Source organism: Amborella trichopoda, chromosome 2 (genome assembly GCF_054954075.1).
Source record: "Amborella trichopoda isolate Santa Cruz 75 chromosome 2, AtrichopodaSantaCruz75HAP2 v2.0, whole genome shotgun sequence".
Lineage (NCBI taxonomy): Eukaryota > Viridiplantae > Streptophyta > Magnoliopsida > Amborellales > Amborellaceae > Amborella > Amborella trichopoda.
In genome coordinates, this window is record NC_142337.1 from 33481004 (window position 1) to 33505485 (window position 24482).

Here is a 24482-nt window from a genome sequence, read left to right on the forward strand (position 1 = left end):
TTTTAGGCTGTGGATAACTGCAAATCATATATTTACAATGTTATACTCAAAATGTGCCGAATGCAAGGACAAGAGGAATCTCATTATTTTCGTGTCCATACCTTGGTCACCATGATGCCACATGCCTCTACATATGTTAATCAATATGATGGCACATGGTCACCACGGTGATGGGTGGTCACCATGACGACAAGTCTATACATAAGTCATTTATGGTGGTCGTACATAAGTCATTTATGGTGGTCACCATGATGACGTGCAGTCATGATGACATGTCTATACTCCATACAGAAGTCATTTATGGATATTCAAAGCTCTTATGGTGATGTAGGAAACTTAGGAGCTAATAGCTTTGAGAGGGTAGGTTATATTGTTGGTATAGATACCGATCTCTTAGGGTACAACTCTTCTACAATTTTACAATGAGACCAGTATACACCACAATTGCATATACTTTTCTTCAAAAGTTAATAAACTCTCACTGATACGATTATTCTTGCAACTCAATTATAGCAAGGAAATAGGATCAAAAACATACCCAACTTCATTTTCCATTTATTTGGACACAATGAGATTGCATACATACGAGACAATTTACATTGATGTAAAATTCACCTTCATACAATTTCTCATAAAATTTCATCAGCACTTTCTAATACAATGACAACTCTAATGCGATATCCTTTAATATGAATACCTTAACAATGTGAACATGGAAGACATAAGTCATGGGAAGCCAGAACCTAAGTAATTTGCCGAGGATTACCTCAATATACACCCCATACCAGATTTCTACTCCAAAGCACGACAGATCCCAGCCCTATCAAACTCAAATTATGGGAAGCACAAAAGAAGCTTCAAAGACACACTATGGGATCATTTTGGAGACTGATTCATAGCAGCAAGAGAGTGGAGAAGAAAGGGTCGTGCATGGTTCAAATTGGGCTTCATTTTGATTTAAAACAATGTAGTATAGACCTATAAAAGCATAGTGAGGGCTTGTAAATTATGAACCACAAAGCACCATGGGAGAAAAAATAAATTGCTGTAAATGCTGTTGTGGCAAGTTACAGCAACATAAAGATGGCATGGAGCTCCAACATGAAAACTTTGCATGGAGCTCCAACATGAAAACTATGGACCATGCTGTAGGCATGGGACAAGGGGCTCGTGAAGCATGGTCATCGTGTGGGCTAATGGAGCTGACTCTCTCACTAGGGTATGCCACTCTCTCACCTCTCTCTCTTCTCAATAGGGCGTGCCACTCTCCTTTCACTCTCTAGTTTCTCACACACCATGGTAACATTACTCTCAAATTGGACGGTTTGAAGTGTGAGAGGTTACCCCTATTTATAGGCTTTGGATAAGAGTATGTAGAAGCTTCGCATGAACATCATTTAGGGCTCTGGATCTACGAAATATATGGGGTGAGAGAGTCTTGATCCTAACCATACAATCCCTTACTAGCTATTATAGATCAAGGGTTGGAAATTAACACCATTATCCCGTGGCCAAAAATCAAACCCAGATTTCCTTCCATTTTGAACTTATTTTTTCCACCTATAAACACAGTCCTAATCAAGGATAAATACATTTAATCAAATTTGAATTTTGGCACAAGACCCAAATACCTATGATAAAAAATTTCAATTCGAGAGAGAGATCATGTAGAGAGGGATGTGCCCCTAAGTTTGAAATAGTTTTCTCTTTCTAAGGTGGAAATTTGAAATAAGATCTCTCTCTCTCTCTCTCTCTCTCTCTCTCTCTCTCTCTCTCTCTCTCTCTCTCTCGCACATAGGATTTACATGCAATTGCCACCCAATAAATATATATGTGACATCATACGCGTGTCATACACATGATTCGTGTGGTTTTCACATGCGCGAGTCATGTGTGGTAACATGTCGGACCTATTGGCTATTTAGGCGCCTCATGTGTCTAGACTCCACATGTGTGCCCTCATTTGAAATTTCTAAAAAGGTTTTTATGCCTTCAAAATTGCCTAAATAAAGTTATTTCACACTCTCAAAAAATGCTAAAAATCGTTTTTAAGTTTACTTCATGAAAATAAAATCATTTGGGCAATAGGAAAAATTATAGAGGGAAAATAAATACCATCGGGGTTTGATACAAATGCATAATACTAAGGCACTCAACTTGGGCTCATCCCCGAACCCTTAACCATTTTCTAAAATGAACCCAATGCAACCCATGATCCACAGTCGTAAGCAGGGGGTTCATATTTGGTCCATTAAAGCCTCTATAGATGGTAGAATTATGGGATGGAGTGGACAACAGGTGCACCCTCAATTCACAAGCATCGCAAGCAGCTTGCCAAACACAATTATGAAGTTGCAAGGGTTCCTCTCTAAAGCACATGTGCATGCTCCCCATTCGGTGGATCAACCCAAACAACGACTTCCCAAAACGGATGTCATATGCGCATGCTGTGGGTTGGCAAATGTCAGGGTATAGGCCCTTGTCATGGCCGAGCCTGCCTACACAAGTATATAAACACATATCACAAATCATATCCACATCAAGCCACAAAACTAAATGCCCTGGCTAAATACGTCCATTGGGCTACCACCGGCCTCAACCACGGGGTAAACCCCAACCCTCACAGCAACAACATGGCTATATGCCCATGCCCAATGGATCCAAGGTTTTCTTGACTCCTTTAGACACCAATCCAGGGCCCCAAACAGTAAGGCCCAGTGAGTCACTCAAGTCCTTCTTGGGTTCCACTGGAGTTAACAACTATAGTAGTGTCAAGGCCTTGAAAGACCACACAAATCCAATATACATAAGGTTTGGGGCTTGCATGATGAGGGCCAACCATGCTAAAACACTCAACTTCAATCTATGGAGGAAGATGGAGGCATCAGTAACTTTCTTGAATAAAGGTGACATTCATACTACATTGCCTCAAACATTTATATTTTACTAACTTCTATATCATAAAGACAAGGATTTGATGGGCCAGTGTTGGGTGATTATATAACATAGTAAAATACCACTTGTCTCAACCTTCATGCAGCAGTACTTTTATGTGCTTAGATGTCAGTGAAATTAATCAGTAAAAAACCTATTTCTCAATGCTTTTCACTACCCAAAAAAATTACAAGTAGGTATACAGATCTAAGAACAAAAATAAAATATGATAGAGGATATGAACAATAGAAAGGCTAAATCTGAAGAGCATGAGTAAAATCAATTACAATTTGACTGCATTAATCACGGAAACTAGCACCAATTACTTAAGACAATTGTGCCAAAATCAAATGAAAATCAAAGATATTGCACCAAGGGTGCTTGTACAAAATCACCGATGCATGCACAAACTACTAGTTAATTTCCAGCTCTTATTCCAAATTGAGATGCTAGATACTCAAGATTATGAAAGATTCTCATCGGTTCATTGGACTGAGTAGAGGAACAGGAAACCCCAATACACAACATTCCAGAGGATCCAATAATCAAACTGCACAGCAGTTAGTTCACCAACTCAACTTTATCGTCAGAATACATTCGAGTAGCAAATAGAATAATAAGAATGACACTTCTAAAGACTGAGTATTGTGTTGCAATGATTGTCGTTCAGAAAGGAAAAAAAGACCATTAATAAAAGAACAACCATGAGGAGAACATATACCAAAACAACAAAAAAGCATCAGGACAAACCATCTTTAAGAAACACAAGGAGCGGAACCAACCTTTCAATGCATCTCCAGTTTCATTGCCATAGTAAACACCATTAATACAACATCTTCTGAAAATCATTTTGTTTTCAGTAAGAGTCCCTGTCTTATCAGTCAAAATGTACTCAACCTGCCCCAAGTCCTCGCTGATTCCTGTACTGCACAACGATAAGGGTATATTATTGTCAATATTAACCACCAATTTCCGAGGCTTAAAATGAGCTATGCCAACTATCACACATGTAACAAAAATGCCATAATTAATGGATTTAAAAGAATGTGTTTCAATTTACGTACTTCGTAGCATGGGCATGAGTACCACTATCTGGGTCGTACATCTCCTCATCCCAATCAATAAATTTGGCATATAAACTCTTCACAAGATCTAAAGATACCTACCAAAAAGACAAAATGGATTATGCATATGTGTTAATGCATAGAGATATCATGTTAAAACCACTGGCTAAGTTTCAAGAGCAAAAGTGAATGATTTTAAATAGATACCTACCAAAAAGAAAAATTGATCATGCATGTGTTAATACATACATAGATAATGTTAAAACCAATTACTCAGTTTCCAGAGAAAAAGCAAAATGATTTTAAGCGAGACCACCCCTTAGACAAGAATGTGTGAAATGCAAAAGCAAAAAGATTTTAAGTGAGACCAATCGTTAGACCAAAATGTGTGCAATGCAAATAAAAGCTAGCAGCCAAATAATCTGGATCACGCCCTCCCTCCCTCCTTATCTATCTATCTATCTATCTATGTTCTAGATATCTATCTATCCATGTGTGTGTGTGTGAGTGTGTATATATATGTATGACTCATGCATCTAAATATATATATATATATATATATGACTCATGCATCATGGAAAGCGAAATTTATTCTACAAGATCTGGTTTTGCACCTAAGTTGCATAAAATGACAAGCTATACGGCATTATGTTTCCTTACTATTTTTATCATCATGACAAAGTGCAATTGAATGGAAAAATTATTAAAAGAAAATGCTTTCTATGGGCAGTTGCAAGGCTTATTTGAGAAATGGCATCAAATTTGATATGGCAGTACTCCTCCCCTGTACTTCAATCTAGCAATGTAAGTCTATGTCATTACCATGAAGAACATTCTATCTGCAATATTCTATTCAAACGAATTCATGAATAAAAGAAAATTTGTGTATGGGACATTCTACATTTATTTTTGCGTTTTCGATTGATTCCCAAATATGAAATGTCCTTAGGGATAAAAATCAATACTACTAAGCGTCTTAGGGATATGTTTATTTGGTTGCATGCCGTAATACCCCCAAATAGTTGGGATAAAGCTCGGATGATGATGATGGTGGTGGAGATGTATGCCGTAACACCCATAAAGGTATTTGTTTGGTACTTTTAAATTCATATGTACATATAAGTAGGATCAACGCCTTAATATTAAGTTCATGAGCACAAGAGAAGCTATCTCACAGTGTCTAACACAGCAAGGCCAGATTTCAGGAAAACCACAGAGGCAAACACTAATTCAGCAATTGAGTGTTGGAACCGATCAAAACTATCACTACTCAAGGGTTTTGGCAGAATTTTTTATATTTTATTTGTTTAGTGTTCTAGTTCACCAAATGGGGTTTCATTTCATTTTCCTTTTCTTTTTTTCTTTTTTTTTGATAATCTTTTTGGGTGAAAAACGCATCATGGGGTTTCACTCATATTTGCAAGGACTTGGATCAAGGTCGTTTGATCCGTTTCTATGAGCAATGCAATGCATATGTTGAGTAACCATATCTTGACAACGTTCAGATTAGAAACCACGGGAAAGTCGTGGAGTTTACACTAGTACCTTCACTATTTACAAAGCCATTCACACTGGGTGAACATTCTTTCTCACAGATTAGGTGTCCCTCCCAATACTTCCCAAGCCATAACATAGGTGGTATCCAATTTACTTATTGCAAAGCATTAGGACATATGAAGATGTCCCCAGCAAATTTAAGTTGCAATAGTCAAGAACGTGCATGTGTTGTTGCTAATGCCATATACCCGATCTAAATACTTGTAGATTATCGCCCTCCATGCTTTTAGTCCTACGTGTTGAAAGTTCAACAGTAAGTTAGGGACATATATGGCATAATTGATTCTAGTGGGCTATGTTTGAGTAATAAACTTATACAAGGGTATTTTATGTAACTTTTCAAATGAGTAATAATATAAAATATATGCTGATCCCAAAAGAGGGGCCACAACATTATCTTTCTCCCATCTCTCTCTCTCTCTCAATTCCTCTTCCTCCATCTAATACATGATGAGTAGTATAGATCTAGATTATATTTTTAAACTTGGTATCAGAGCAAGATCGAGATTCAAAAAAGTGACAGTCGAGTGGTGAAACACTGGCCATGTAACTTCTTTTGTGGAAGGCCTTAGTAGCAATTTGGGTAATCTACCTTGAGAAGAATAACAAAATTTTCAGGGGGGAATAGAAGATCGCCGGCTTCAGTGGTAGACAAGATTACAACACCGGCCACCTTTGGGGAGACCAATCACAAATATTTCGGCAGCTTACCTTCCTCATCTTTCAACCAGAATTGGCAAGCTTTACTCTACTCCAGACCAACAAACATCTCCCGGGCTTCTTTATAGACTCCACCACTAACTCTCAATCAGCTGAGGCTTTGGCCCTCCTGGAGAGCCACAAACTATTCGAACCCCATTGGAGCCAGTCCTTGAGGGAGATTCAAAGAACGTTATCCGCTGGGCCTCACGCTCTTCCCCTTGCCTTTGGTCTTTAGCCAGCGTCTTTGATGAGATTAATCATATATGCAGGCATTTGGACGGCTCTGGAAGGCATATTTGGCGGGAGGCCAATGTCGTCGCTGACTCTCTTGCTAAGAGAGGTAATTTAAGCAATATACAGTGAACCACCCTCCCCCTCACTACTATTTTGAAGGGATTATTGGTTTTTGCAGTTCCTTATCACTATCTCGACAATATTATGCACTAGGCATTCTATTTTTTGCTAGCCCTATGATTTTTGTATAGAGCCCCCATTATATGGCAAGCCATTTTTTGTAAAGAGCTCCCGGAGTGTAGGAAGCCTTTTGATGACTCATTGTCCACTCTCTTACTTTATAGAATAGAAATTTTAACAGTTGAAAAAAAAAAAAAAACAAAGAAATCATTGGCTTCAAGTTTGGATCTTGCTCCCAACCTTAAAGAGTAAATATACCCCAAGACCATATATACGCTTTAAAGTCAGATAACTTCATTTACAGCCAACAAGCCATGCAACATATTAAAAGAATAGTTGCATTATTAGTTGGCTATAAATAAAGAAAACACCAGCTTGAACATTATCTTGGTCTTTAAGGTAGGGATAAAAATGGCCAGCAGTGGGCATCAAAATCTCAAAATTACAAAATCGAGATCCCTTGAGGATCCCTTTCCAAGAGTGTTCACGCGAGATTCTAATGAGGGATTGCCACCTTGGTTAGGAGATCCTAGCAACTGTGAATGAATTGACTCAATGCAAGACTTGTTCAATGTGTTTTGCTAGGATAGGGAAGCATTCATAAAGCTTATCATTGCTATGATCAAAATATAACAAATTATATATTTGACATGTTTCTTTCCTTGAAGAGGTCTTTCACTTCAGCAATTCATTGGTCACCAAACGTCAGTCATTTACTTATTTGCCTTAATTTTCTGAGTCTCCCACACCCCATGCATCAGGCTCTTCTTCTAAACCCTCATAACATACAGCCGACAGACTCCTAATTGCATAATTCTATAATATAGTAGAAGTTTTGATCCTATTATTTGTTATGGTTTAGAGTCTACATTTCTAGCGTTATGCTCTTGTTACTTGTTTACCTTTTACTTTTGCACCTAGTTATTATAAAGAGGTCATGAATATTGGAAGTATGTTATAGCTTAGAAACTTCAAGCCTTAAAACAAAAAGATACTGTAGACTTTTTCCCTCTTCCACCTAGAAAGAATCACATTGGCTCTAAATGGATCTATAAGTTACCAGATGGTGGCATCATTTAGTATAAAGCTCAACCTGAGCCTAAAGGATAGACATGGGACAATAGCCTGGATTCTGAGGACACATTTGCTCCGGTTGTGAAGCATACTATAGTTTGTTTTGCTTTATCCATTTAGCTACAAGAAGGATTGGCTACAAATGGATGTGAAAAATGATTGTTAATGCCATTCTTCAAGAAGAAATTTATATGCACCATCCACCAATATATGTGGCCCCTTCTAATTAAGTTTGTCAGCTTAGAAGAGCTATTAATGGCCTCAAGCTTCGTTTGATTATTATGTATTAGTTTATGCTCAATCGGGGTTCACTAGGCGTGTTCTATGGATCCTTCCTTATTTGCACATTGTTCGGTTAGGAAGATAGCAGAGTTACATGGGAAATTCAAGGTTGTAGCCTTGAATCTTAGTATCCTACATACCTCTCTCGAAGAACATTCAGCTTCTTATTTACAAGAGATTGAATTTGTCCGCCTCACATCGAGAGCTTTAATAGTGTATTTTGCTCAGATGTGATGAGGACATTTGTATATTATGAGCTACTGGAGAACACTGTATATTTTAGCCTTTGTATATGTCCTTTCTACATTTTTCACACATTAATACAACAGATAGGGTGCTCGCTCAAACCCCAGTATTTTCTGTTTTTCTTTTTTGTCCTCGACATCCTCCAATCTTCCTCCTACTACATTTGCTGACTCAAATTAGGCTAGCTATCTAGACACTCGCAGATCAACTACAAGGTATATGCATTTCTCTTGGAGATGCAAGAAATCATATGTGCTTTCTAAATCAACTGCCGAAGCTAACTATCATGGTATGCCTTTTGCCAATTTCTCTGGATTTGTATGCTTCTCTCTCCATGGAAATAATATTAGTGCAACCAAGATTGCTGCCAAACATGTAATTCATCATCAAACCAGTATATTAAGGATAAAAGTTACTCCATTCGAGAACGATTTCCTTGTAGCCTTCTTACTTTTTACATTTCTTCTGAAGATCAACTTGTTGCCTATTTAGCAAAGCTTTTACTAAAATGACAAAATGAGTATCTTGTGAGCAAATTATCTATGATTGATACTACTAGAGTGCACATTTTCTTTGTGGGCGAAGGTGTATTAACATGCATATCAGTTAAGCATTTTAGTTTGTGTAACTTATTAATTAGTTTGAGGGTAGTTTGGTCATGTCATTATACAGATGTATTTATGCTCTTTGTACAACTCAATCATATGTATATATGGAACTAATCCCCAATTGCAATAAATGAATACCATGTCAAAGTTTTCTGATTCCAACACCACCAACTGATATATTGGGTTTTTTTATTTTTTTATTTTTCTTTTCAAATTGAGTTCAGGCCATTTGAGCTGTCATTAATTTATATTGAGGTGTTTGTGTTTTTTTTTAATTTGTAGAGATTTGAGGGGGAGAGCTGGAACTTGAAACATTTAAATACATGAAGGGCTAGGATTTAATTGTGGCTAGGGTTTCTTAAGAAACAAGTTAGATTTTTAGGGTTTTTTAAAAATATGTATTGGACAGTAAAAAAAAGTAATTTGCGGGTCATGTGAAAGACTTTTTTTATTTTGGTGGACTCCCCTACAGACCTTGAGAGAGTACATTCTGTCACCTTTATTTTTTCTTTTATTTTTTCCAGTTCATTATTTTCTTTCTCCTTCTTCCCTATGTTAATTGGTATCAGAGTGCAAATGACCCATCCATCTCAAAAACCCACTCTTACGATCGAAAATATCATGGAGTCTATTAATAAATAAGGCATGGAAGATACCCGAGTCAAGATCCGTAGAATTCAAGAAGCGATCCGCGAACTTCAAAGAGAGATTGGTGAAATAAACTAGCATTCAACAGTTACAAAGATTAGAAAAGACCGATCACTCGAGAAGAGGGTGTTCATAATCTCATAGATCTCCAAGACTGACTCTGGGTACCGTTCCCATACATCATCGTTATCGTCAAAGCCTTTTCCCAACTAATTGGGGTCGATACATGAATCATCGTCCACCATTCTCCTCTATTAAGGGCCACACCCTCAGTGAGGCCTCCGGTATAGCGCATCACTTCTGGGAAATGCCCTAGCATAAGCAAATAATGTAGGTTCAGGGTTCAGGATTCATGATAAGTTTTGACAAAGTTTTACATTAGGTGTCAACCTAACACAACTCAGCCCCTTTACCCGGGTATGGGAGGGGTTAAGAGAAAGTTTAAGGTCCTCACCCTTCTTTAGACCAACCGATCCCATACATATGAGTAAATTTGGAGGAGGCAAGATTCACGACCTATGGAGCGTCTACAAGATCTCGGTATTAAGGTTGATCGCCTCAAGTTCAAGGTAAGCTCCTCATTGATGGTTCACTAGAAAATTTGAATGAAGTGCATTGCTAGAGGAGCTCAAAAGAGAGATCAAGATTGTGCTTTATAAAATAGAACTTCACTACAAAAAACATGTTAAGTGTTTGTTAATTAGTTTATTGAAGTAGACAAGGTACACAAGCATATGGTGGGACACCATTACCAACTATTCAAGTGACCACTGAAGGATGTGATGAACACAACACCCTTGTAGTCAAGCCTCTCCCAAGCACAAGACAATGAAGTCGTGGGTTTCTTAAAAAAAATATCTTTTTTTAGATACTAAAATTGAATTTAGGTTATTTCGTCTTTCACTTATTTATATTGGAGTTTTTGTGTCTATTCTTTAGCTGTAGAGAATTGAGGGATAGTGTTGGAAATTTAAATTTTAGATAGATGAAAAGGCTAGGATTTGAGGGCAAGTTAATTTTTAGGGTTTTTCATAAATATGCACATGCTGGAAACGAAAAAATACAGAGAAGAAGATAGATTTGTGGATGTTGCGAAAAGATCAATTTTGGGGTGGATTCCCCAGCAGACCCCAAGAGCAAGGGATATACTCTTACTTTTATTTTTGTTTTTATTTTTCTGGCCCACATTATTTTCTTTCTCCCTTGTACCCACATCAACATCACTAAAATTCAAATCAACATGCCAATCGAACCACATGGACGAACTCACATCCCCTTCAAGAGAGATTATATGAGCAACCCCTGAAAAAAATGACTTTATTCTCATGCATAACATATTTTGATCCCTTATCCCCCCCCCCCAATCAACATGAAAGCCACTATTGTTCAAGAAACCACTTGTCCTAATGAGACCAGTTGTAGTGATAAAAGATCGAAATCACATAAACATTAAAGGGTCTTGCGCTGTGAATATGTCTCATAATATCAATCCTTAGGTCAATAAAGGTTGAAAGAGTAAAGTGCCTGCGTATGAACACCACCCTCATTCAAAAGACTAGTCTCAAAACTTCCAATCGGGCAATTAAAGGATCTAGCTTCTCTCTCTGAAGTATAGCACTAAGTAAATTCAAGAATTTATGTGTCAATCTGAAGCTATGTCAGCCCTGGCCCTGCAAGCTAATGCAAGCATAGACAACCAATTGAAAGTTCACACTCCATCACATAAAGGCAAGCAAGTACAAATGCATACTCCAGCTCCAGCGTACATGACCCAACGGACTTTGAACGAAATTGATTTTTTAAGAAACTCCCCAAAATAGACCAAACCACCCACAATTCAAGTATGAATGATGATAATATATCAAAGATTACCTAAAATTTCTCAGACTCATATAGTGCTTTCTAAAAAGAACTGACACAGGAAGAAAAGGGGTAAATTGTTATTCTTCCCACAGTGGAATGTACATGTAGAAGATAATAGAAAATTCAAAACAAAAGCAACATCATGGAAATGAGTTCAACCCTAGTAAATTAGAAACAACAATGACAATAATATTATACAAGATATTTACCTTTATTGATATGGGAATCATGATTGAGCACAAAAGCTCAAAACGCAGAGGAATGACAACAAATTCATACCATGGACTTTCGTTTGGATACTGAACATACCACTTCTGTAAAGAAACAAAAAACATGTGTTATTCTTAGAATACATTTTACATAAGCAAAATTAAATCACGGGATGTACATGTGGCTTCCATGGAAATATAAACTTCATTATCAAAATCAGTAGTTGAAAAATTTATGAATGTCAAAAGCCTGTAAAGATAATTCATGAAATATCAAACAAATCAGAATAACAATCTCATGTACAAATCGGGAGCAGTTGTCACCAATTTGATGCTTCATTCAACCATGAAAGGGTCCATAACCATGGCTGGTCCAAGTTACACTACAGTATTGTAATAAGTTGCCTCCCCAAGGGTGGCATGGAGCATTTTGATGCAGATAAAGGAACCAAAGAAATATGAACAAGGCTAGAGTTTATGTACCATGCCCCATGAAATGCCTTCAAGTATTTAGGATTTTGAAATTCAAACTATTTTTTTATTGTTAGATAACTATTACTTATTGATGTTGCAAATTTATTAGTAGTGTTTGACGGAGCATTTTCTTTGTAAATGCTGCTATAATCTCATAAGTTTACCCCTCCTTGTATATGTTTTTGGGGAAAAGGACATGCATACCCTCCACACAAATTTTGCTACAGGCAACCCCTAAGGTCCACAGAAAGTCCATGGATCCCCTCTAACTTTGAAAAATGTGACATACCACCATCCCCGGGGGGCAAAAAAAAGAGAGAAAAAAAGAGGACCACCTTTTCCCTCTCCAAGTTCTTTATCTGCCCCAGATCTTTTACCTATACCACTGTCCAAAAGCACAAATAACCCTTCCAAACTGAACCTCCTATGAGTTTAGGACAGTCGAGACAATGCAAAAGGGATGAGTTTAGGAGAGTAGTGACCATGTGATTCTGACAACCAGAACACTCAGAAATTGTGTTGTAGATTTTTCATAAGTTTTGGCCCTTCCAACTTGTCAACTTTCAGTGGGTTTAGGCCAATTTCAATTCTTGATTCTCCATTTCTTCTATTAATGTTTTTGTATATCCCACTAATTTTTGGGTTTTCTTAACTTGATTATCTGTTTCTTTGGGCGCTTTTCCACTAAATAAACTCAGCTTCATTGTCTATTAAAGCTAAAAAAAAATCGAAGAATTGAAGCCAATTTCTTACTTCCCTTTGACTGATTTATCTCTGTTCTCTCCCTTTTTGTTGCTTTTAAATGTGATTAGAGTTTGTTTTCATGAAAGTTTTTCCCAATTTGGTCTTGTCATTTAGTACTTCAGAGAAAGAGAATAATTGGAGATTCCATATTCAGAGTTTGGTATCAGGAATTGAATAGGTTAAAAGCAAGTTTCTAGGGTTAAGTCCCCATTTCCTTTTTACTGTTACATCTCAATTTACAGTGGAATAAGCTTTAAGGCTCTCAGTGCCTTGGCTATCACTTTTTACCAGTAAATGATTTAAATACTAATATGTTCTTGGTTTTCACCTTTTTATGATCTAATAGTTAAAAAGTTTGGTCTCTTCAATGGATTTTTGAATCTCTTCAACGCCTTTTAAAATCTTAAAATTTTGGTTAATTTGACTAATAATAGCATTTGTTTGCAGACCTTTGATAGTCACAAAACTTACAATACATACTGAAGCAAATGCTCTTCACTTTTCACATTGAAACTGTAGACCCCATTTACCGCAAAGCAAGCTTGAGAGACCAGTATTGCATAAAAGAGAGGAGAGAGAGGTTTATCTTTTACCCTTTTTCTCTCTCTATGCCCATTCTCTCTGGTTGAAAAAAAGAGTTGGGGTCTCCTTTTTAGAGAGAATAAATGTAAGGACCAGGTCTTTCCAGCGTGTTGAAGTGCGCCGGCAGACCGCCGGCACATGTTTGACAGCCGTGCACGGCAGTGAGAAGCCGTCGTGCGTGCAAGGAGAGAGGTCGCCGTGCGTGCAAAGAGAGAGGTCGCCATGCATGCGAGGAGAGAGGCCGTCGTGCGTGCAAGGAGAGAAGCCGTCGTGCGTGCAAGGAAAGAAGCAAGGAGAGAGGCCGCCTTGCGTGCAAGGAGAGAGGCCACCGTGCATGCAAGGAAAGGCCATCGTGCGTGCAAGGAGAGAGGCCGTCATGCATGCAAGGAGAGAAGAGAGAACGTGCACAGCAGTGAGAAGAAGAGAGAACGCGTGCGGTAGTGAGAAGAAGAGAGCGTGCGCGACAGTAAGAAGAGCACCAACGTGCGCAATGCCGCTGTGCGTGATAGTCTCAGCCGCCGTGCGCAACACTGCCAAGCGCATGCCCCTTGGATGCCATTTGTATGTTGCATGCTGCCTTGCATGCCACTTGCCCTTTTCATGACACTTTGAGTGCCACTTGGCAATTTTGAGCTGCCACTTTCCCCTTTTGGCTTATTTAAACCCTCTTCTTTCCTCCCCCAAGCTTTTGTTCTCTCTCTCCCACTCTTGAGACCTCCCTTTCTCAACACTTGGAAGTGCAGCCTCTTGGAACCATTATGGAGAAGTTTGGGAACTTGACCTGTGTGGGGGAATTTGGAGTACTTTTTGGGCACAAGTAGATCCAACATCCGTGTCTCCATAGTTTTGATCGATGCATGAAATCTAAATATAGCATAAGTATGTCTTGATGCGGATGTGGTTGCATGCTAGTAAATTTGTGCTTGTTTGTGCCCTGTTTTTCCAGGAATATGGTTCTCATTGGCATGATAAATTGAGCGCTGAAAAAACTACTGTTGGCTATGAAAATTTGGGGAAAAGTACCCTTGTGTATCTAATTTAAGATGAAGAAGATCTTGTGCTAATACCCATTCTGGTTTGGAAGTTATTGATCAGTCTATAATGTATGCCAAAACCTTGCTGCGCAATTACAGGAAACCTACACGTTTTGTAATGGAGGGTTTACTGACCAAATGGTGTCCAAATGACTTCAAACCACTTTTAAATGAAAGATGGATGCGTCTACTTCAAATTTGGTTTTGGAACCATGTTGAAATTCATGATGATTTGAGAAGTATGCCCCTGTTTGGATGCATATGTCACTGTTGTAAGTTGCAGTGAATTTCCAGAACTATTTCACGTTTTGTACTAAAATTGTTTATTGACCAAATGGTGTCCAAATGGCTTCAAACAACTTTTGAATGAAAGATGGATGTGTCTACTTCAAATTTGGTTTTAGAACCATGTTGAAATCCATGATGATTTGAGAATTATGCCCCTGTTTGCATGCATATGTCACTGTTGTAAGTTGCAGTGAATTTCTAGAACTATTGCACGTTTTGTACTAAATTGTGGTGTCCAAATGGCTTCAAACCACTTTTAAATGAAAGACGTATGCATCTACTTCAAATTTGGTTTTGGAACAATGTTGAAATTCATGATGATTTGAGAATTATGCCCCTGTTTGCAAGCATATGTCACTGCTGTAAGTTGCAGTGAATTTTCAGAACTATTGCATATTTTGTACTAAATTGTTTACTGACCAAATGGTGTCTAAATGACTTCAAACCACTTTTAAATGAAAGATGTATGTGTCTACTTCAAATTTGGTTTTCAAACTATGTTGAAATTCATAATGATTTGAGAATTATGCCCCTATTTGCATGCATATATCACTGCTTTAAGTTGCAGTAAATTTCAATAACTATTGCACGTTTTGTACTAAACTATTTACGGACCAAATGGTGTCCAAATGACTTCAAACCACCGTTAAATGAAAGATGGATGTGTCTATTTCAAATTTGGTTTTGGAACCATGTTGAAATTCATGATGATTTGAGAATTATGCCCCTGGTTGCATGCATTTGTCACTGTTGTGTGTTGAAGTGAATTATTTCAGAATTGTTATATGTTTTATGAGAGACTATTCACTGACCAATATGTCTCTGATTAAGGCTAAACCACTTCCAAATAAAAGGTGGATGAATCTATTTTCAAATTGGTTTTGGGACTATGACAAAACTCTTTATGGATTGGAAGTTAGGCCAAATTTTCTAAGAGCGTATAATACTAAAAAGTCTGTTCTGTTATAAATTATTGAATATGCATAGTTGAACTGAATGAATGCTTATGATATAGTGAATGCTCATGAACTCTTGAATAATGTGATGAGTCATGCTTGAGCATGCATGAATGAATGCTTATGAGATATGATATGAAAAAACTATGTAATGGGATATCCATTGGTAGTGGATCCGATATGATAAGACTGTGAGATGAACCCTACACAATGGGATATCCATGGGTAGTCCGATATGAGATACTGAGACTACTTAATGAAGCACTACGCAATGGGTCATCCGTCGGTAGTGTAATCTGTTGTGATATAATATGAATGTTATGACGGAAATTAAGATGTTTTCCCCTGACTCCCGATGATAGGAAAGGAGTTAGGATGTGAATATAGATGTTTGGGAGGGTCGCGCCTCCCAAATCTTTATGGGCACTACGCATTGGGTTACCCATTGGTAGAGTAACGCCCTCTCGCCAGAAAGGCATAAGGAGAGGGTCGTGTCTTGCAAGGCCACAGCCTATCGCTGGGGATTGTGTGTGTGTATGAAGGCATTACGAAATGGGTCATCCATTTGTCAGTCTTTTTTTTTTATAATGTTAACTTTGTATTACTGTATGAGTGAGTACAAGTGAAGGTGGAGAGAGAGGACCTCGAGTACCCACGAGACGGGTATCTCAGTCAAAAAATTAGGCCCCGAGACCCTATACAAAAATTGGCCTAGTCTCCTGCCAGATAACAAAAAATGGTGTAGCAAAAAATGGGGCTTATAAGATCGCCCGAGTACAAGTAAAAACGAAAGGCTAACTACAATCCTGGGAGCCCTCTGTGGTCCATAGCAAAAAAGGACATGGACCGGTCGAGGACTTCCACACTTGCCCGTGCTCCGTCTTTAGCTAGAAGATCGGCAAGCTCGTTCGACGTCCACCAGGTATGCGTCCATAAGACGTTCATATCCCTGCATATGTAGTGAATTTCGTAGAAAATCCTTGAGAGGTACCAAAGAGGAGGGGAGGTACCTGCTGCCCAAGAGATGATATTTTGGGCGTCTCCTTCCACCACCAAAAATTGACCCCATGAGGAGTTGAACCTTTTGAGGCCCAAGAGAAGAGCCAAAGCTTCAACGAACTGGGAATCTCCTTGTCCCTCATTTTCCAAGTAGGTGAGGCGTATATTGCTATTGAGATCACAGAAGGCCCCTCCTGCCCCTGAAGGCCCCTCCTGCCCCTGAAGGCCCTGGGTTCCCCAGCAAACAACCATCAAAGTTGAGTTTTACAGCGTTTTCTGGAGGGGGCTGCCAGTTGTGAGGTCTTTGAGTCTTGTGAGGTTGGAGATGTATGATATTCTCCCACTGACTGAGAAACGTGTTAGAGGCGATCCCTACAAAGTCCCTATTGGGTTAAAGCCAAAAAAGTTCCTAGAGAAGTAACCTTATGGAAAAGCACTGGAACTTCATTTTTGAGGCCTTGGAATACCCTCTCATATGGTAGCAGCGATAGCTGATTTCCACTGAGTTCTGCCGGCCTTAGGCCAATGGTAGCCAGAATAGGAGGAGGTGAGAGCCTTAACCGAGGGTGGGAGTACCCAATGAATATGGAGCAGCTGAAGAATTAGGCTCCAAAGCTCAAAAGCCTGGCTGCAATGTAAGAAAAGGTGAGGATTAGTCTCTTCCTCTTGCAAGCACATAGCGCATCTGTTAGGAAGCGGAAGCCCTCCTTTCTGAAGTTGATCGACTGTGAGAGCCCGTTGGCAGCAGGCTATCCAATTGAACATTTGAACTTTTGGAGGGGCTATGGTTGACCAGACTTTGGACAGGACAGAGGTGGGGTTCAGGGGGTAAGTAGGGGGTTGGATAAGTTTGTTGTAGGAGGCAACTGAGAATCTTCCGGACGGCGAGAGTCCACACCAAAGAATCAGTCCCTGATGGAAATAAGAAGATTGGGTGCAAGGCAGCGGACAGAGAAATGAAGAGTGAAGTCTCTTCTTCGTTAGGTTTCTCCTAAAAGAGGGATTCCACATCCTACGACCCCCTGAAAGAACCATTTCTTCAGCTACGGTGGACTCTTTGTTGGAGGAGAGGTGAAAGAGGGAGGGGAAAAGGTCCCTCAGAGGGGAATGTCCAATCCAAAGGTCAAACCAAAAACGCACTCTCGTGCCTTCTTTAGGATGGAATCGAATAGATTGATTGAAAAGGGCAAGCGAGGAAGCTAAAGATTTCCAGACTCCTGAGGCCCTACTTGGAGAGGTCCAGTCAGGCACCCACTTATGCTCCGGTATCTTGTATATGTTGTGAATGACCTGTGCCCAGAGAGAATTAGGTTGGGTGGCCAATCTCCACCACCATTTCCCTAACAAGGCCAGGTTTTGTGTTCTCAGACCCCTGATAACTAGGCCACCTTGGGATTTGGGTAGTCGGACACTATCCCAAGAGATAAGGTGGTGTCTGGTTTTTTCCCCTTGGCCAGACCAAAGAAAGCTTCTCATGAGCTGGTCCGACCTGTTAGCAACCGAGGCTAGCATGTGGAAGATGGACTTTAGGTAAACCGGGGCATTGGCGAGTGTAGCTTTGACCAGCGTCGAGCGGCCAAGGAGAGGAACCTTCCTTTCCAGCCAGCCAGACGCCTATCCACTCAATCAATAATCTGAACCCATTGTCTTATTTTAGGCTTCCCTAAACCCAAAAGAATGCCCAAGTAGGTGATGGGGAGGTCCACTACTTTGCAATCCCAATTAGGAATAAGGCCTCTAATCTCTTGTGTTGTCAGACCCACCCCCATCATTATTGATTTATCCATGTTGACTTTGAAGCAAGTGGCAGTCTCAAAGTATTTGAGGCAGAGCTTGAGGTTGTAGATCTTGAGTGGGGATACGTCAAGGAAAACTAAGGTATCATCTGCGTATTGCAGATGTGACACCGAAGGGCCTTGTGAGCTACTTTGGAAGGCTGAGAGGAGACCTTCCTGGTAAAGGCGGGAAATGGACCTGCTGAAAACCTCTGCAACTATAGCGAAGAGAAAGGGGGACAAAGGGTCCCCTTGGCGAAGGCCCCTCGAGGAAGTGAAAAACCCTTTTGGGCTCCCATTTATAAGAATAGAGAAATGGGGGTGGGAAATACATCATTTCATCCACTTTCTCCAAAGGTGTCCAAAACCCATCCTAGCCATCGTTTCATCAAGTAATGACCAATCGACATGGTCATAGGCTTTTTCTCAATCAATTTTGAAAATTAAGCCTGGTTTCTTAGATAAGTGCCTAGTGTGGACGCACTCATGGGCTACCACTACCCCATCCAGAACCTGCCTATCTTGGATGAAGGCAAATTGGGACGAGGAGATGGTCAATGAGAGGACATGCTTAAGTCTCGATGACAGAGCCTTAGCTAGAATCTTGTAAGAATAGTTTAGCAGGCTAATGGGACGAAAATCCTTTAGATCCTCTGCCCCTATCAATTTTGGGAACAAGAGCGATAAAAGTTACATTTATTGCTTTGTTTAAGATCCCCCAAAGGTGGAATTCTTCAACTAAGCTGCAGAGGTCAGGTAAGAAAGTACCCAAGAAGGATTTAAAGGGGGCCACCGGGAATCCATCCGGCCCCAGAGCTTTGTCTTTAGCTAGTTGGTCAATGGCACAGGTGATTTCCTCGACTGAGAAAGATCGTTCCAGCCACTGTGACCAATGAGTAGGAAGGGTTAAGAAGTCTAGGGTGGTCATTCTTGGTCGATAGTCCAAAGGGGCAGTGTAGACTTGAAATAAGCAAGGATGGCGGATTCTATCTCGTCGGGCTAAACCAAATAGCGATTATCCACCTTGATAATGGATATCAAATTGTCTCTTCTACAACAATTTGCTATGCGGTGGAAGAAGGCAGCGTTCTGGTCCCCTATTTTTAACCATTTGACTCTGGATCTCTAGTACCAGAAAATTTCTTCTTCATTGAGGGTGGATAGGTAGTCCAACTTGGTTTGGGTTCTAAGGTTAGCTTCTGATTCTGCGAGCGGTCTGGACTCTTCTATCCCATCTAAATCTTGAATGGATTGTAGCAGAGAGTTTTTAGCTTGAGAGAAGTTTCCAAGTAGAGATTTGCTCCAAGTAATGAGAGACTTTTTGAGAAGTTGGAGTCTGGCTTGAAACTTAAAACCAGCTCTACCCAAAACCTGGGATGAGAAAGAGGACCACCAAATAGGGATAAGACCAGAGAGGGAAAGCTCTTCTAACCAAGCCAATTCGAAGCGGAAAGGCTTCGACAGTGATTCGAGGTGGGTTAGGCAGGGAGAGAGTATGGGAGCCAGGAAGGGAGGCATCCCAGTCCAGAGAGAGTAGGAAACGGTCCAGCTTGGCAAGGGAAGGTTGAGCAGAGTGGTTGGACCAAGTATAACTATTCCCTTAGAGAGGGATGTCTATGAGTTCTTGGCGGGACACGAAGTCAGAAAAGTCGAGCATGCCCTATGAGATGTTTGGATTGAGGTTCCTCTCGTACGACCACCTGGTGATATTGAAATCCCCACCCAAACACCAGGCGGTGTGGGGTAAAGAAGCAACAAAATCTAATTCAGACCAAAGGCGAGAACGGAGAGAGGTAGAGTTGGGTCCGTAAATAGCAGAGAATTTGACCAGAAACTCGAGAGAGGAGAACCGTGACCGAGAAAGGGCCTATGTGAGAGGAATGGAGGTGGTGCTCAGTTGGGTTCTAGAGAACCCAAATTCCACCAGAGGCCCCTTCTGCTGGTAGGGTAACCCATTCGCAGGCTCTTCTACCCCACACACTTCGGACTACTCGTAGGTCAGGCTCCAACTGTTGGTCTCAGTTAAGGCTAGGATGGCAGGACAAAATTTGACGGAGAGGTCCTTAACAAAGTCCCCCTTGGACTTTTGTCCCAACCCTCTAATGTTCCAGGAAAGGATCTGCAATGATAGAGGAAGGAACAGCGGAGGAGGCAAGCCTGGCCGACCGCCTAGAAGAGAAAGGCACCTAGGTGGTAGAAGGAGTTTGGGCCTGTCAGTGTGTTTGTCATAGCTTATAGAGGAAAAGAGATTAAGCAGCTCCCTTTGACCTTTTATGCCCACCTTGGCACAACTCTGGGTATCAACGAGCATGAAGCGGTGCGTCGAGCCTTCAGATCCGTCGTGTTCGAAGCCCATAACCCGGAAAATCTCCTTCATTCTTTCAGCGACTCTGTTGTCCCCATCCCCGTCGACCCTCTCGGCTTCTGCAGCTGCCAAGAGAGGAGAGATGGGAGCAGGAGAGGAGGGGGCAGTAGGGGCTCTAGGCAGATCACTGTTAGGCTTAGAACCAAGCGGGGAGAGGGGCCAGGTCGATTCCAAGGGACGTTCCGAGGGATGATAGAGAAGGGTAAAGGTCAGGCGGCAAAGGTGGTGAGTCCGCTGAAGTGGGAGTGGGAGGTAGGGCTGCTGACGCTACAGACGCAGCGACCTCCAACGTGTCAAAGGCGAGGAGGGATACAGCGGGAACTACAGGGGAGGGGTCCGGCAGGTAACCCAGGTAAGAAGGGGAAGGGAAAGCACCATAGAAAGGGGGTGAAAAAAAGGGGGAAAGGGCTGTTGCGCCATAAGCGTTGAGAGGTCCTAGACTTGGGGTTGGGTTATAAAGTGACAGGTGGTGGTGGGGGTAGGGGTGGGGGTCAGCTGCGAACGGGCTGGGAGAAAAGGTTGGTAGGGGAAACGAACTGAAGTGATCCTGCCGATATGGACAAGTTGCGAGAATTGGGGAAAATAAGGGGCGAGGAGAGAGGAGAGGTAGGCCGGGTTGGGGGGGGAGGGGTCAAGGGGGTGCACAGCAAGGATGCCCTAGGGGAGCAAGGAGGTGTCCACTTCCATAGACAAAAGTGAGGAGAACCACACAGAGGAAGATGGTGAAGAGCCACCCTCGGAAAGAAGGTGAAGTGACAGGAAGGAAAAAGAAAGCAACAGAGGCCAGCCGGGAGGAGGAGGCTGAAGGGATGGAGGAGTGGGCGAAAAAAAGGAGGGAGTGGAGACCCCTGGGAACCAGAAGGGGAAGGAGAGAGAGGAGAGGGAAAGGTTTGAAAAGCTGGTGGGAAGACCTCATCCAAGGGAGAGGGAGAGGGGACAGGTGGCGGAGATCCAGGCACAGACGGGACGGAGGTAGGTGAGGAGGGAGGGGAAGGCGGCTGTGAGAAGCCAGGTGTCAAGGCAAGGGGGGAGGGGGGAGGTGTCATCAAGGGGATAGGAAAGGAGGACAGAAGAAACGACAGCAGCAGGGGAGGAGGGGGGGGGGGGGGGGGGGGGGGGGGGGGGGGGGGGTGGCGGCTGAGGGTCGCCAGGTGTCACAACAGGCAGACGAAGGGGCTGGCGAAGGTGTCAGCTGGGGGGGGGAGACAGCAAGGCCATTGACCGCTAGTCGAGCGTGCGTGGCAACAAGCAGGGGTGAGCAGAGAGAGCGGGGATAGGTGTTGGAGCCTCGGTAGGGACTCTCGGGATGAGGGTCAAGTTACTGGGGAAGGAACCCAAAAGGCCATTCGAAGGGGAAACCAGGTCACTAGCGCAGCCAGACGGCCCAGGGGGGAAAGGATGGTCACCATGCACAATTACCTCCTTCCCGGGTCGGTGTGGAGGAGGGGCCGGCAGACCCAGGGGGGGACCCATCGGGTTCTGCTACCCCGTCACCTTTGGGACAAGAGCCAGAGGGGGTGGGCTCAAGGCCAAGCTGTGGCTTCAGCGTACTGGCGTTGGCTTTTGCAGGGGGAACCAGGGAGGCGTCGAGTGGTCGCCAGGTGGAGAGTTGGGGGCAAGCAGGAGGACCGAGCCCAACGCGGCCCACGACTGAAGAGGGGCCATGGGTCTGGTATCGGCGGCGCCACTGGTGGTGGCTTGGATTCCAGGAAACAGTGGTCCAAGAAGAGAGTGAAGGGCCCTTTGCCGCGAGAGACGGCCGGTAGTTGAGAAAAAAGGCCGAGGGGGGGGAAGCCTCTGACCAAGAGAGAGAAATAGGGTAAAAGAGGTTATCAGCCTCGATCCACACACAAGGTGGGATGAGCTTTGAATCCAGAACCTCTACCAGAAGACGGATGGACCCAAACAAAAGGGTTTCAATGAACTTCCAGTGGATGGAAATAAGACAGCCACAGGCCTCTGCCACTCCGAAAAGTGGACGGAGACCAAACATGAAGGGGCAAGTGATGAAGAGTGAACCAGATTTTGCGCTTTCTAAAGGACCCTTCCAAAGGGGTCCAAGCTTGAAGACGGAGGATAGCCCCTTTGAAGGCTAAAGAGTTGGAGTTCTGTAGCGCCTGACGAGCAAGTTCTGTGGACGGGAAAGAGAAAAGAAAGTCACCACCAGAAAGGCGCCTGGCTGTGATGTTAGGGTCCTGCCAAAAGTTTTGTGACCATTTTTCTATTCCTCTTGCATCGTCTCGTGAGGGCTGGAATGTACCAACCAGGGAGACAAGATATTTGGATTGTAGAAGGGAGGACTCTTCAAGGGGGATGGAGACAAAGAAAGGGTAAAACGGGGAAGCCCTAAAGGGGGGGGGAAGAAGGCCCCTTTGAGGCCATGGGAGATGCTATGGGAGCAGGGGAAGACAAGGGGCGAGCAGTTACCTATCAATAGGAAAAGGGGAAAGAGGGGGTGGGGTCCACTGCCGCTGAAACCTCCTGCAAAGAGGTGGGTGGAGGGGCCAGTTTCTCCTTCGAGACGGAGGAGCCAAACGCACGAAGAGGGGGTTGCGGCCTGGTAAGGGGAAGGGGAGCATGTCGGGATGGCTTGGGGTAGAGGTCGTATATAAGGTTCCAGTTGAAGGGGGGGGGAGAGGCAGGAGGACGACGACGTCTCCGCCTGATTGGCCTTTTTTATAGCAATGCCTTTCTTGAAAGGGTTATAACCTTTCCATTTGTTATTGTCTTCCCTCATGAGTCTCGGTAGAAGTCCCAAGTAACGGGATTGGCTTGACTTCTGCTTCGGGAGTAGGCGACACTAGGATTGCTTGTATGCACTATGTGTTTTGCTTACGTTACTATTCTGTTATTTTGATGAAAAGATGTGGTAGTCCGTTAGCTCATGTGATGTATGATATTCTGATATCCGATTTACATTTCTTCCACCATTACTAAAGAATTGTGTTACATAACTCCATGTTATGACACCTGCATGAATCTTGGGGGATGTTTGTGAATAGCAATGTATAGGCTGGAATACATGATGTTTGATCTGCTTACTGAACTTTATAGCTCACTCCTTTGATTTTTTCTATGTAGAGTAGTGATAGCCTGCGGGTTTTGAGAACGGGTGGTTGGGCACACGTGGCTGGCAGTTGAAATTTCGGACTTGGCAAGAAAAGCTTTATCTTGAGTGTAGGTGGCTGTTGGTGGTGGCCATATAGTTGTTTTGTTTTGAAGTCTTGTATTTTGTTGTAGGGCCTGTAGTGCCTTGGACATGATTATAAATAAATTTTGGAACCTGTATATATATATATATAAATTGATTTTATTTTGTCCAAATCTTTGTACCTTTGTGCTTGGGATTTTGTTTTCTTTCGTGGTTTGCTTTGATTCCGTCTTTATAAAAGCGTTGAGCGCACTCACTCCTGAGTGGCATTCACTACCTCCAGTCACGGTCCTGCACTCTGTTGCCCTCAGGCTAGTACGGTAGGGGTCAGGGGGCGGGGTCGTGACAATACAATTGCTGAGAAATGTGAGCAAAGGTTGGGGCTTTCATGATCTCATCATTGGAGCTTCTCCTCAAACCCTAGCAATTTCTGTCTTTGATCAAAGAACTAATTCCTCATCTTCTTTGGTTCTCAACGATTTAGAAATGAAAGGAAGGAAACCCTGGTTTTCA

At 42.1% G+C, this 24482-nt stretch overlaps 1 protein-coding gene across 12 annotated transcripts in view; it reads right to left on the reverse strand.

Moving 5' to 3' along the window:
- ALA2 (aminophospholipid ATPase 2) overlaps positions 1 to 24482 on the reverse strand; it is a 69470-nt gene that overhangs the window by 35261 nt on the left and 9727 nt on the right. For 11 of the 12 annotated variants that reach the window (XR_016050545.1, XR_002281354.2, XM_011630608.3 and 8 more), the window contains 3 exons: positions 11602 to 11706; positions 3999 to 4096; positions 3717 to 3859 (listed from right to left, as the gene is read on the reverse strand). Coding sequence is in view for 9 of the 12 variants with exons in the window: in XM_011630608.3 (XP_011628910.1) it covers positions 3717 to 3859; positions 3999 to 4096; positions 11602 to 11706 (346 nt within the window). In the remaining 3 variants the exon portion in view is untranslated. The remainder of the gene's footprint in view (positions 1 to 3716; positions 3860 to 3998; positions 4097 to 11601; positions 11707 to 24482) is intronic. The other variant, XR_016050546.1, reaches the window with a different exon arrangement.